The sequence below is a fragment of the Chanos chanos genome, chromosome 3, assembly GCF_902362185.1.
Source record: "Chanos chanos chromosome 3, fChaCha1.1, whole genome shotgun sequence".
NCBI lineage: Eukaryota > Metazoa > Chordata > Actinopteri > Gonorynchiformes > Chanidae > Chanos > Chanos chanos.
Genome location: NC_044497.1, coordinates 9,372,846 through 9,386,726, shown reverse-complemented (window position 1 = coordinate 9,386,726; position 13,881 = coordinate 9,372,846). Strand labels below are relative to the sequence as shown.

At 38.7% G+C, this 13,881-nt stretch overlaps 1 protein-coding gene across 1 annotated transcript; it reads right to left on the bottom strand.

Moving 5' to 3' along the window:
* Nucleotides 1-5,911: 5,911 nt before the first annotated feature.
* bhlhe22 (basic helix-loop-helix family, member e22) lies at nt 5,912-6,715 on the bottom strand. Its single transcript, XM_030770003.1, has one exon. The coding sequence runs from the start codon at nt 6,713-6,715 to the stop codon at nt 5,912-5,914; it is 804 nt and encodes a 267-aa protein (XP_030625863.1).
* Nucleotides 6,716-13,881: the final 7,166 nt, after the last annotated feature.

Here is a 13,881-nt window from a genome sequence, read left to right as displayed (position 1 = left end):
CTCAGTCTTTTTTCTGTTTGACATCACACACCAAGCAGCCCACCGCTAACCTTAATCTAACAGTGCTACGAATGAGACCTCTTGTCTGAGAAGGATTATGATCTCATAAGAATAAAAGTATATCTGATTGGCACAAAAAAAAGAAAGGGCCAGTATTTGAGACAGATTAGGAGCTTAATGTCGATTAACCTCGTTCATCCAGACCAAGGACAATGTCAGAAAATGTAGTTTAATAATTGTACGTTGTCTGGAAGATCATAAACACTTGAAGAGGAATTAGACCTTGACCTCAAGGACTTTCAATCACTTTCCTACCCATTAATCTGCTACAAACTGCTGTAAACAAACATGTAAAAAAACAAACAAAAGTGGCAAGTGTTCAAGATTAGTCATTTTCAATATATTTTCTCGGTAGAGCTGCTTGTAGATGAATGAAAGCCTTTAGAAAGAAAATTACTTTTAAAGTGGAATTTAAGCCTATAGTTATTGAGTTAGAGATATAGAAACATTTACACTGAAAGAGAACAACAACAAAGCATGATATTATCCATATAACATCTTTATCAGTATGATAGTCTGTAGAATAACTGTGTAATTTATGTATGGCCATAAATTACACATTTTTAACATTAAAATATACATATCATCACAAAGTATTACATTGTATCTTGCTATATATATATAATCAAATATACATTGTAAAATATATAAACACACATACACACACACACACACACATATATACATATATACATATGTTTATGCATTTCACTGTACTGATGTATAATTTTATAAAGCCATGTCATTTATATTATGGGATGTGATTACCAGTGATAAGCTTCTCAGCTTCAGTCTTTGCTCTGGCCTGTTTGCTTTCAGCTGATATCTATATTTAACCCCTATTTCCATGTATACCTACATTATACAAGACTCACCCAGTGCAATGAACACATGTGAATTACAGCGTGTGACACTTGAGAGCACAGAGCAAGTATGGTATATTTCCTCTCTGCCTAGTTATGCTATCTGAAAAAGGGAGGATGGTGATTTGATTCCTTGTTGTTTTTTTTTCTTTTTTTTCTTTTTTTCTTTCTTTTTTTTTTTTTGGCTGATACTGATATGAGGGGGACAGTTCAATTCACGGCTCTAATGTATATTCTCAATTTTCTTGTTTATCATTTTAAGCATACATCATATCTGTATTATGAATAGACACAGTGGTGACTCTTGATATGGCAAATTGGATATTTTATGGTTTATGAAAAGTCGCCTTTTTATCTTTCACTTTTATGCATGACCTCTGAGGCTACACCACAAACGTATTCGAAGACAGGTGGAGCTTTATTAGGTTCATGAATAAAAACAGTGCTGCTGATTTGCCCTACTGTTAGTATTCCATCTGCTTTGGACTGGAGCTTAGGGTGAAAGCGTATAGTCTGGCAGTCCATTCTGTGGGTTATCTTACAGAGACATTCACAGCCATAGATTACTGACACAGAACCCAGAGACTGCAAAGAATCACCACACACATTTTAACTGTCTGATAAAAAAAAAAAGAAGAAGAAAACACAACAACCTGATGACACATCACCACAGCATGTGTGACTCTGAAATGTAGGGGAAAAAAAATGATAAGTTTAGATAGTAAGGACCACTGTCTTGTTTAATTTTTCTTTCAGGAAGAGGCTACATTGTGATCTCGTCCTGTTGTCATTCTCAAGAGAATGAGACCCTTTGGTTTGGGTTAATCATTGTATTGAATAATGCATTCCTGTGTAATGTATAATTAATGCCTGTATGATGTTTTTCTCATCATATTAATTGTACCTGTCAAGACATGCCAAAACTTCCTGTTGGATAGGGGCTGCCATTGAAAAAAATAGAACAGGAGCGGATAAAATGCTCTGAACAGGGTCTTGAAAGTAGTTGACTCTAAACAGTAATTGCTGACAATATTTATATAGCAGAATCTCGATGATGGCTGATTACTGTTGCCCTTGATTAACGACTCATTGGCTTGGATTCGCATCTGTGATGTGTGCATGGATTAGGGAGGACAGTGTAATATTACTCTTGTCTAAATGGCTAATTCGCCAACCGGACACATTAGAGAAAGTAAAGCTCTATCCGATAAGCTTCTTTAAAAATCTCATCCTGGTTTATGGCATGGGTTTTTTTTGCTTTTTTTACATCTACATTCATGATTTAAAAAACTTTCGCTTTTTTAATTTTATTTTTATTTTTTTTATACATCAGAATCAAGTCATTCAGTTCAACTTCCTCGTGGTGTTTGAGTACTTTTTTACTACCCCTAAACAACATTTGACCAGTCAGTGTTTCTTTGATTTGTAGTTTTATTGTGTTTTAGTCTAAAGTCCTGCTGTTCCAATGACCTTACATTAATGAGTTAAATTAACTGTGTATTCATGGTTGTCAGTTTGTTAAAGAAGCATTTTCAAAATGCTGTTCTTTTTTTTGCTCTTTTTTACTGTTCTGTGATCCATAATATATCTTTAATTATGAAATGAATCACTATCCCACTGTGCAACTATGATTAGGGTAAATGACAAATATGTAAAAAATTACATCAGATTAATTCACTATAAGTGGATTATTTTTTTATGTGTCACGCATGTAATTTAGCACGAGCTGAAAAACATACACTTTCCTGTTCTGCAGACTGTTTAGTGTTTTTTATCCTTTACAAAACAGAGCATGAATGCGTTTATTGTAATACAATCAGTTACGAGGAAAGCCCAGTCCAGTTATTTGATGTTCATTGGGAAGTTTAGCATTTTTTGCGCTTGAGGTCGGCTCTTCGATTAATACCAATAATATCTACTAGAGTAATGAAAAATCGGCTATCAGTAATGAACCATAAATAATTTGCCCTTACTTTTTTTCAGATTAGCGATACTTTATTAAGGCGTCCAGCTGCGGCATGTCCGTGGAGAAAACATGTCATGTGGAAATGGCGCTGTCCCTGGTACTGAAGTGCTCTCCCTTAAACGAGACACGTTGTTTTCGTATTGTGGCTTAACCTATTAGTAGCAGTTTTGCTGTTGTCACAGATACACCAAAATCCAGGCCATTTTGTATAGTTAGAGCTTGAATATTTTTGTCAATGAAATTAAGTGAGGCATGAATGTTTTAGTGAATGTCAAATTCATGTTAATGATGTTCGTGATAACATAAAATCAAGCTGTTGGCAGTAAGTTAGTTTCGTTCAGCTTCAAAGCACGCACCGTTGCCCCCCTCCCCATCAGAAATCAGACGTCATTCCCAGAAGAGTTGAATAGTCTAACTCTCATTTCGTCCTTTTTCTTTTACTATACCATGAATTCTTAAAAGGTGTTTTAAAGCAAAGAGTTGTTAGCATGTCATATTATTTTCAAAGAAAAGATTTGATTAAATATAATATAATCTGTCTGATGAATAACATTACAGGGCGAAAACAAGTGATTATATTGATAAAGTTAATTTGTGATCTCACAAACATAAATCTTGCCTTTATATGTTCTTTAACATTTATAACGAAAGCACTATGTGCTATTTTCGTCATCTGGCATTTCGACCACGATTTAATATTAGCATGGATTTGACATTGTTTCCAGCTTGAACTCCGCAAACCTCTTGGTTATCGCTATGTTAGCAGTAGTTTTATTATTGTACTGCGATGTCTTTATTATTATTATTATTATTATTACTCATTCTTTTCTCAGTAGCTTCTTAATAAGTCTTAGTATAAAATACAAAAGAACAATGAAACACTGGCATGTTTTCTTATTGATTTTTTTTGGGGGGGGGGTAGCTATTGGGCGATCCTGTATTACAGATTAAACTTTGTAGTAAATGTTAAGTTTTAGAAAAAATCGGATTTTAAATTAATATCTCAGTATCTTCATTTTGTTTGCTTTACAAAAACATAATCACAATCCACCTTTCAGAAATTACTTTAGAATCATTATCATAGAACCAGTATGTTATGATCCATACGTCTGTGTGTCATTAAAATAGTGTACTACGAGAAATGTAATGATTCATATAAGAGATATAAATAATACTAATTGCTTCTCTATTCGACTCCAGAATTTTCACCATAGACTGGTCTTTTTGTCGTCTTAAGTTTAAAACTCATCGACTTGGCTACTGCGCACGTTCATGCCCCCACCGTTTGAGAGGGATGCCCCTTGGCCTTATCTAATTCGTAATCATAGTGATGGACAGCAGAGACAGAACAATGCAAACTAATGGCAGTGTTGCTGATCACTAGGCCCCGTGATTAAAGACGCCCAATTACGGCAATGAACAGTGTCGTAATTATGTTCCTTAATCACATCCAGGAGGTTTAATTGCCTTAACGATGTGTTTCATTAAACGAATGTAGGTATTACAGTCGACAGTTTTCATACACAGTTGTTTTCAAATTAACATATTATTAGACATCGTCATGGAAATTGTTTTAATAATCATAATTAGGAGCGCCCAAGCTCTGCCTTATAATACTAACAGACATTTTGTTTTAGCCGTGGGGCATTGTTGCTCACACGTCTGGCCTTCTTTCCCAAAGCTTTATGTTACTTCACATTCATGCAGCCCTCAAAGTCAGCAGTTTTGATGGAGCAGAAAATTAAACGCCCATTATGACTTTACATTATTTTAGAAATTCGGCGAGTTTCAGGAAAGTGTTTTAAAGTCCAATATTACTACAGAGCATCATGCATCGATGATGAGCAGCAAGACGAAAAAATATGCTTTGTATGTCGTGTAAGGGATAATATACTTGTCAACGACGGAGATTACAGCTTGTTAACGATGTAAGAGAGAATCTCTTTAGTGACTTTTCATGCGGTCATTCATTCCTCGCTGCTCTGAAACAAATCGCTGCAACTATTGTGCAATACAAAAACAAACAGTCAAAAGTATTAGTTTGCTCAAAATATTTTAATAAAGCTTTCCATCACATCAACACATACAAATGACCCTTCGTCTTACTGAAATGAATTTATCTACAATGGTCCCCATCTTGACCTGACAACAAGCTTGATCCGTGTCTAACCCACTCTCTCTCTCTCTCTCTCTCTCTCTCTGTGTGTGTGTGTGTGAGTGTGTCTGTGTGTGTGTGTGGTGTGTGTGTGAGTGTGTGTACATGTCGCAACATGTACAGAAACGAGGTTTCGGTAAATTACTTCTGTCATGCAGACAAATGGATTTCCAAATGTCCAAATACCAATAAGTACGGAAGTTCAGTTGAAATTAGAATACAATATATAACCAAAGAAAAAAATCTGTAAACTATTTGGTCAAATACGATAATCTGTTAAACAGTATATTTAAAATCCTTAATTTTGTTGTGTTTACTTCTCCCGCTGAGAAACATTTATGAGGTTTCATCGCGAAACTGAGAAAAAGTGCCATCAATAAACAAACTTTAACGACACACAATTGCGAACCAGCAGGAATTCTTACACATATTTATATCAAGCAAACACCTCTCCAAATGTTTGGGAATGTTCGAGATAAATGATAGTTGCATGTTGTCAGGTCAGAAATATTCGTGTGTCTGTAGGGTCCATGTCAACGCAAGTGATGAATGTTTTCCGTCTTTCCACCCTTGCAGTCACAGACGTAGACTTTGTTTGGTTTTAAGTTTCATTCTCACCAGCACTTAAAGTATTGGCTACTTTATATACACAATCAAGTATATCTGAACAAAACGACTTTTGTCAATTAATTTGTTTGCAAGTGTTAAAAAAGTTTTTTCTCTTCTATTCTTCTCCATTTACCTCCATTTTAAGATGATAAATATTCTGACTTAAGTCTCCCCCCTCAGAAGTCTCCGTTGTGTCAAGTCTTATAAGTTTTGCATGTGCTTCTACCAGAGTCAATTACGGTCGCGGTTGTGAGGCATTTAAGGCTTGTCAGTGCATTGCTTACAGAGGCTGGAGGTGACATTGTTGAAAAGGGCACATTTGTCGGGACAGGAGGAGGCTGCAACTCCAGCGGGGAATGGATACCCTGGTGGCTGCTCGTAAGCTCCTAAACCCGGTGTCAGAGCTGTGGTCGCGGGCAGAGAAGCAGCAGAGATAGCCTGGCCTTGGTTGAGATAGGCGACTAGCCTCCTCATCTCCTCCAGCGCTTGTGCCTGCATAAGAATGTAATTTTTGGCTAGCAGCAAAGTGGCAATTTTGGAGAGTTTCCGTACAGAGGGGCTGTGCGCGTAGGGGATCACTGCTCGCAGCTCGTCGAGCGCATCATTCAGATCGTGCATCCTCCTTCTCTCCCGGGCATTGATGCTCAGTCTCAGCAATTTTTGTTCTTTGTTTTTCTTACCTCCTTCTGCTTTACCTCCGGACACCGCTGTCCTCCCGTCTGGCATGAGCATCATCTCGCATCTGCCGTCACTGTCATCGTCCGGGCTCTGTTCCCCACCACTGCTCTCCGCCGCCGAAGTCCTGTTTCCACTCTCGCCGTATTTCACACACAAAGATCCAGTCGGCAGACCAAGCGTTCCTGGTCGACCTCCCACCAAACCGCCAGGCTGAATAGGGTCTGAGTCAGCCTGATCGAAACAGCTGATTGGTGATTGGCGGTCCCTGGAAGGCAGATCAATACCCACAGCCGGTCGGAAAGAGTCCATGTTTTTGTTAGAAACAGCGCTCAGAGTTTTGTGGAAAATATCTCCTGGGCCACTCAAGTTCATTCTCCTGTCCATAGTCTCCCGAAAGTCAGCTTGATTGAGACTTCGTCTTCTCAACTCCCCTTGGTAGCCGTGTGAAGTTGCCGTCCGCTGTAGTAGGGTTGATCTTGATGTCTGGCGTACTTGTCAAGTGAGGTGTGGAGACAGAAGCTCCTCCTAAAGTGCTCTTACACTGCGCTTATCCAGTTCCGATTCACCTTCCCCTAGATCTCGACAGCGATCAGCATCAGCAACAGAGGGGGGAGACTTTTACATCATTATCTCAAGGCGGGCTATTAATATGAAGAAGATTCGCCTATTGGGACAGAGCTCTCTACCCAATCAGGTTAACGTTTTAATTAATGGGATTAAAACGGTAACAAACAATCCCGGGTGCGAGCTGTTCTCTCCGTCTGCTTAGTCCGCTGTCTCTGCTCTGATCAGAGGGGTTTCTTGCAGTTTTATAAAAGGCACGCTGGTCCATTATACCGTCTGCCATCTGTATGCACGCCTCTGTGCATATGTTTTCAAGGCACTGAGTCCTATTAGTACGGCAGCGACTGTCCTCTTGCACTTTTTGCGAATTTCACACCAATTGGCAGTTTAAGATCTCCCTTTATTTAATAGAGCTTTTAAAAACTGGATCGGCTTCAGTTTGATCATGAAGTGTTTAGAATCATTTGTTGTTTTTCAATCACCCACGTGCTATTAATAAACTTCGTAATGCTCTCATGAGTGCAGTGATGAATTTTTAATGCTACAGTGATTTCACTACACTACCTGTTTGAGTTTCACTGTTAGAGGTCGAACTTGGACGAATCTACAGCTCTAGACGTTGAGAATTGAATTATACGCTGATCTTTGGCAAACTACGTCTTCAACAGGAAATATCTCCCAGTTTAATTAAAAAGTTTTTGTTCAAATGTGTGACGCATTTGGCTGGGGTGCACAACCATTTCATTACTTTTGGTGCTAAAGTGAGGCTCCCACTTTTAGTGTAGTGTACTGTTTTCTATGATTAGTCACATGAAGTAAACAAGAAAAGATCCATCGCTCTCTGTGGTTGTTTGTGAACGTTTCATTTTTGTTTATCAAATTCTGTCATTAGAAGCTATATTAAAAACTGAGGAAAAACAGTGCCCCTAAGTTTCTTATTTTAGTGCAAACAACCGTTTACTTCCGTTACTCTAGTGATAATGATGATTGTTATATATTGTTTGGATATTGCTGTCCCTTCTCAATCTAAGGCAGTGCTCCCTCAGAAAAGCATTAGACAGTTCTAGGATTTGTGTTCTGTCCGTTCCTTCCTTTTTTTAAAGTTTCTTCCCAAGTTGCATCAAACTGGTTGCTTTATACAAGTGAATTATTGAAATAATGTCTCGTATTTTGGGGGCTTACGAGTGGCAGGTGACATGCTTTATGTTTTCCTCTTGAAATATAACACAGCTAGACTTACAAAAACAGTGTTCTAAGGGAGTAAAAGTATAAAACTTGAAAACAAAGTTTATGAGCAAACTTTAAGTTGCACTGGAAAGCCAAATTTAGCAGCTGTAAAAAAGTTTTTTCAAGCTTCGTAGAATTCAAGCCCTACCTTCATAGCTCATGTAAAGCTTTTTAGAAATGAGCAGCAAAACTAAAGTTTTCAAAAATTAAGGACAGTGACAGTAGTGCATGGCTAATAGTCTGATTGGATGGATTGTAGGAGAGGACGGAGGGAGAGATACAGAGTGAACGCGGTAACAACGGCAACGAACTCTATCAGGTGTACATAGGAATTTGAAGAAGAAAAAGAAGAAGAAGAGGAGGAAGACAACTTTTCACGGTGAAGCCATAAGTAAAACGTGTTCTACCACATATATGAGTTTACAGTGGAAAGGATCGCTGGAAACAAGTACAATGACAATGTAATGTAAGCTTAAATTGCCACCTAGTGGCCATAATTACTCAACACCCGTTATTAGATATGCGCATGCGAGCTACCGTCAGGAGAGGGGTTTTTTTTGGTCATATTCTTGGATAACATAAATTTAGACGGTATCAACCAAGCGTCATTTATGCTATACTTTCAAATGAAAATAACATACCTATACCAGGTAGACCTCCAATGCTTGAACAATATATATTATAGTATCACACTTGCAGCGGGATTTAGTCCTACATTTGTGTACTTCTTACCTTGTTATGCCTTTGCTGCCTACATAATTAATTATCATTGTAATTTATTCATATACGTTTTTATTCGTTCGCATGGTGGCTTCAGTGCTTTTAATTTTTTTAAGTTTTCGGCAGCACCCACTGCAATATGTCCAAATTTTCTTATCAAGCAAATATAGTAAGCTAAATTTCACCCCCGCCAATGACATGCTATGTGCTGTTCTGGTATTCGCTGAGGCAGTGAAAGAGTATGCTTTGTGGGCAGCAGAGAGCTTGTTGGCATGTTCTTGATCTTCTGATCGCCCAGAAACACCTTCATGGCCAATCAAACAGCACTAATGAGACAAGATGAGCCAGGACGGTCCAGTAGCCGTATCCAGCTCAACTCTGCTCCCTGCCTGCCGGTTAGCACTTACCCAGCATATAGTCTCCCATCAGAGCCACAGCCCACACTGAAAACCTACAAGTGTATCATGTGACATGGTCATATGTTTATTTTTTATGTTTATTTCTTTTTAACTGTGCGTGCCTGAGTTAAGTGAAATTAGTGGCGCATGGGCGTGTGTAGGTGTGTTCGTGCTTGGCTGTCTAAGAGACTCACATGTGACGTGTGACATGTTGTATTACACATTTGATGTCTTTGTATGTCTTTGGATTCCTTCAGGGAGTTATTATTAGGGGTGGTTCATACTGTGTGATTAGTCTATATTAAACTTCAGTTTATCATCCCTTTCATTAACCCTCTAAATATGATAATATATTTCTCTTATCAGTTATGTGTAAAAACTGAACTTTTAGAGTTTTTGCAATAATTCATTCTTGCCACATGATGGCAGACAGAACTTAGTAATGATAAAATTCTCAGTGGGCTCCCCTGTGTGGCAAAATTCTACACCGCAGCTTAGAAACAGACATCAAAGACATCTTATGCAGTGTATTGCAAAGTAAATGTTACATACATGCAAAGAATCCATGTAAGTATGATATAAGACACAATTAAATGTAGTTTATATTATTCCAGACATTTTATTCAATGCAAGCTGTTCTCTAGGCAAATAATACTTAACAGTTACATTTATATTCATTAGTATTTTGTGGGGTCCTTCCATTTGTTATAGCACTGTACAGAACACATTAAAATATGTACTGCTCATGTTTCCTCAGCTGCCAACTGATCAAGCACGTGGCATTTAGCTGATCCTGTGGGTAAGGGGGTGTGGGTTAGGGGGTTCAGAATAGCTCCACTCTTACAGCATATTAAACATCTTCACTCACTGGTAAAGTGTCTCCTGGTAATATATGCATACTGCATGGTTATTCAATTACTCCCCCCCCCCCCCCCTCTCTTCTCATTGTGCCTTTAACAAACACTGGTTGCATAGCAACACAATCACATCAAGGGATGTTATTTTTTATTTTGGTGAGTAGCAATTTCATCATTTCAGAGTGGTCACTTCATACCAATTACTGCATGCTCTTCAAGTGAGAGTGGCTAGTTCCACACCACCCTGGCTCCGTGCACCGTTCTGTCCTGCTCTGGGGAGTGGAGAGGGGAATAATGATTGGGGAGCTGTACTGATGTCTGTGTTCTTTATGGACAGTTACTCTGTGTATCTCAGCAGTGCTGTTAACATGTGGTTTTTGTAATACTGGCGTTGTCTGATGCAAGAACTGTATTAAATAATATTATTGTTTGAATTCTAAAGATAACAGCAGACGACCCATTATGGCTTGCTAACTGGAGATGTTAAAAGCTTTTTTGGATAAATGTTTTTCTTACGGGGTTGCTGGATACTGATTTAATAAGTGCTCTCGGATTGGCTAGATCTGTTCTACTGGGATGTGTTACATAGTCATTAGCATGAAATAGCTTGTTATGGCAGCTAACTTGGTGTACCATTACAAGAACTGTTCTACTGAATGTTTGACTCTCCAGAGAGTATTTTTTTTCCAGACATTGCACATTAGCCCTCTTAAAGCCATAGACTGTACTGTTCTTATCATGACACATCACTTGTCATGCCAGTTATGACACACGTCAGTTATGAAGCGAGTGAGCATTCACAAGAGTTGGAATCTCAGCAGACTTTCTTAAATAAGGCCTATGTTATATTTCTTTAGGAAATGTACTAGTTATATGATATAGCATACTACATCATGACATCCTCTCTTGTCAGCATGCTCTCAGTGAATAGACTGGGTTTAAATCTGAATTGAAATGATGTGATATGTGAATGCCGTCATAAATATAGTTGTTATTTTATTGTTGTGGATATGTCAAGCTTTTAAAAACGTTGTACACACGTGGAAAGACGAATAGCTGAATTTCTGGAGAATAACTCCAACTTTGTGTTTCGGCTGGCTTTTCATCATTCTGTTGGATTATAAAAGCATTTTACGAGACCAGCTCAGGTCAGTGTGGAGATCTGCCCCTCAGCAGGTACTGACAACTGCAAATTCATGGCGTGGGTTTTGTGAATGCGGCATTGGTTGGCCTGTTCGTTCTTCCAAGATTTCGAGATTTGGAGACCAACCTTTATAAACCATAGTGTCTATTAAATGTCTTGTATCACCCACGTGGTCCTTAAAACAACCAGGCAATGGCAGTTACAGATTTTTATATACTTTATCTCTTAACTATATTTCAGTTGGATGAAACTGAACACCTTCACAAAACCCTTTTTAAAAAGTCTAATACCAAGAAGGTCGACTGATACACTGTATTCTCCGCTGTATGTAAAGAACTGTGTCTTTTTAGTCAGCACGCTTTTCTTGTGCTGGGTAGAAAAGCCCTGTATAACGTTCACATGTCAGCAGGAGGCACTATGTCACAACCTTGGGGCATAACTCTTCTTCCTAGAAGTCATTCGAATGGAAGGGGTGAGAGCTGTCCTGGGCTCGAGTCCTTTCTGGCAAAGATGTAGCCAAATCACTAGCACTATTCTAATACTGCGTCACTGTCAATGTTTTGCAGTGCCACGTTACAGGTTTTGTCATCTGCGTGCCACATTTCCCGTAAGGAATGGAGATGTATTTATACATTGCATAATATCAGCGTATGGGTCGTTTAGAGCAGTGCATGACAATGTAGAGCTGTATTTATGCTGTAGCCTGGGTCACTGTGTAACCTTAGCTGATGAGTCACATGGATAGATAGGTTTCATGGATTGATGGATACCCTGTTAGAATTCAGGATTGAGACTTTTGTGACAGTATCTTATGTAAAAAATTTTAAAAGCTTTGGTCAGCCCTCCACTTTGATGTAAACTGTTTGTCAAATTGTCCATAAAATGTTCTTATTTGGTTTAGGTGGAGATGGCGTGCTCTCTCTCTCCGTCCCTCTCTCTCTCTCTCAAACACACACACACACACACACACAGACATGCACACTCATACACACACACACACGCACACGCACACACATGCGCACACACACACACACACACACACACACTCACAGAGAGAGAGAGAGAGAGTTAAGCAGACACAAGTTTACAGTGTGGATTAAGTGAGCCTTTAAATGAGGCCAAGCGCGTTCGCTTATGCTTAGCTTGACCTACTTCATAAGTACGACTGTTTTTAGAATATGCTTTCTCATGGATTTTGTCATGAATGAATTAATAATTTAAAATCTATATGGAGAAGAGAAAACCTTCAGTTCCCCTCTAAATGAAGCTGAGGCCATAATTTTGCAGCAAAGTTGTTCTTTTGCTGATTATATAATGACTGCTTGTTGGTGTTAGTAATGATTATGATTATGATGATGAGGATGGCGTTGATGACAGTACAATAGCTGTTTGTAAGGATATTAATTCTGTTTTCCGTCCCTTCCACTTTCTCGACTCTTTCTCCTGAGATCCTCAGAATTTACGTGTTTTAGTGCATGATTTCAGCGGAAGAGTTATGCGTCGCACGAAACACATTAATATCAAATGTATTTGTTTAAAAGAATGAAAATGTTGTATAAAAAAATATGACTGAGAACCTTTAGCGCAATTGGACATGAACATGAGTAACTCCAGTAAATGCGTGTGCGGGAACATTAATGCGAAAATGAGAGATTTTTTTCTCAGTTATTTATTGCCAGACGGATGGAAAAGAGTTGTCTTGATTGACACAGACAATGATTTTGCTTGTGGCCATTCTCCACACTGCATAGGTGATTATTTCCTTTCTACAGGCAGTGTATGGGCCTTCGAGACCTTGCAGCACGGACCGGCTTCAACACAAATTCAGCACCATTGGAGGCGGACAGCGCTTTGCGTTCGGTTTAATAGCTGTGGAGCCATACCGCATTCAAACCTTCCAAATTTCCCTCACAAATGTTATATAAAGCAAGAAGAATATGTAACGTCGAATAGAAATTGTCTCAATGACAAAAAATAAAGACCAGACCTAATTTGCTTATTGTTGTTTTGCTTTATTTGACAAGGGAAAAAAAACACATGTAATTTGATTACCCAAACCTGACAGCTCAGTCTCTCAGCATTATTGCGTCCTCTGTCCATACCAAGTCGCAACTCGACAGTGCGGACGGAAGAAGGCTCCGCTCTTGGCATTCACCGCGTGCCTTAATTGTAAGACATTAAATCAAGGTCCGCTGTGAACACGGAGAGCCAGAGTCTCAAATCACTTAAAGCCCGACTGAAGCCAAACATGGATTTTGTAATCTAAAGTACGACATAGCATCTGAATAAAAATATCGCAGTCCACAATCCTTTGTAACACACTATTTACAAATTTTCCGGAAACAGTAGTTTCGTTCTTCAGCGAGACGGCGAATAGTTTACTCAGAAATACTGCAGCGATTCCCTACAAAATTAATGTGGCGGTTTTTCACACCAGCCGATTTTTTTTGGAGGGCGTCTTGCGGATATCCTGCGCTACTGAAAAAAATCCTTTCATATTAATTAGGAAGAACCAGGCATTGCTTCGCTACATAATCATCGGGGAAAAAACCAAACTGATTACTTGAGCCTTTTGACGGTGAACTGCAGCAGTTGTGCGTTGACAATAAAGGGTTAAAACTGTCTCCAACGCTGATTTTT

Coding starts and splice junctions, on each gene's coding strand:
- bhlhe22 (XM_030770003.1), bottom strand. CDS start 6,715: ATGGACAGGAGAATGAACTTGAGTGGCCCAGGAGATATTTTCCACAAA.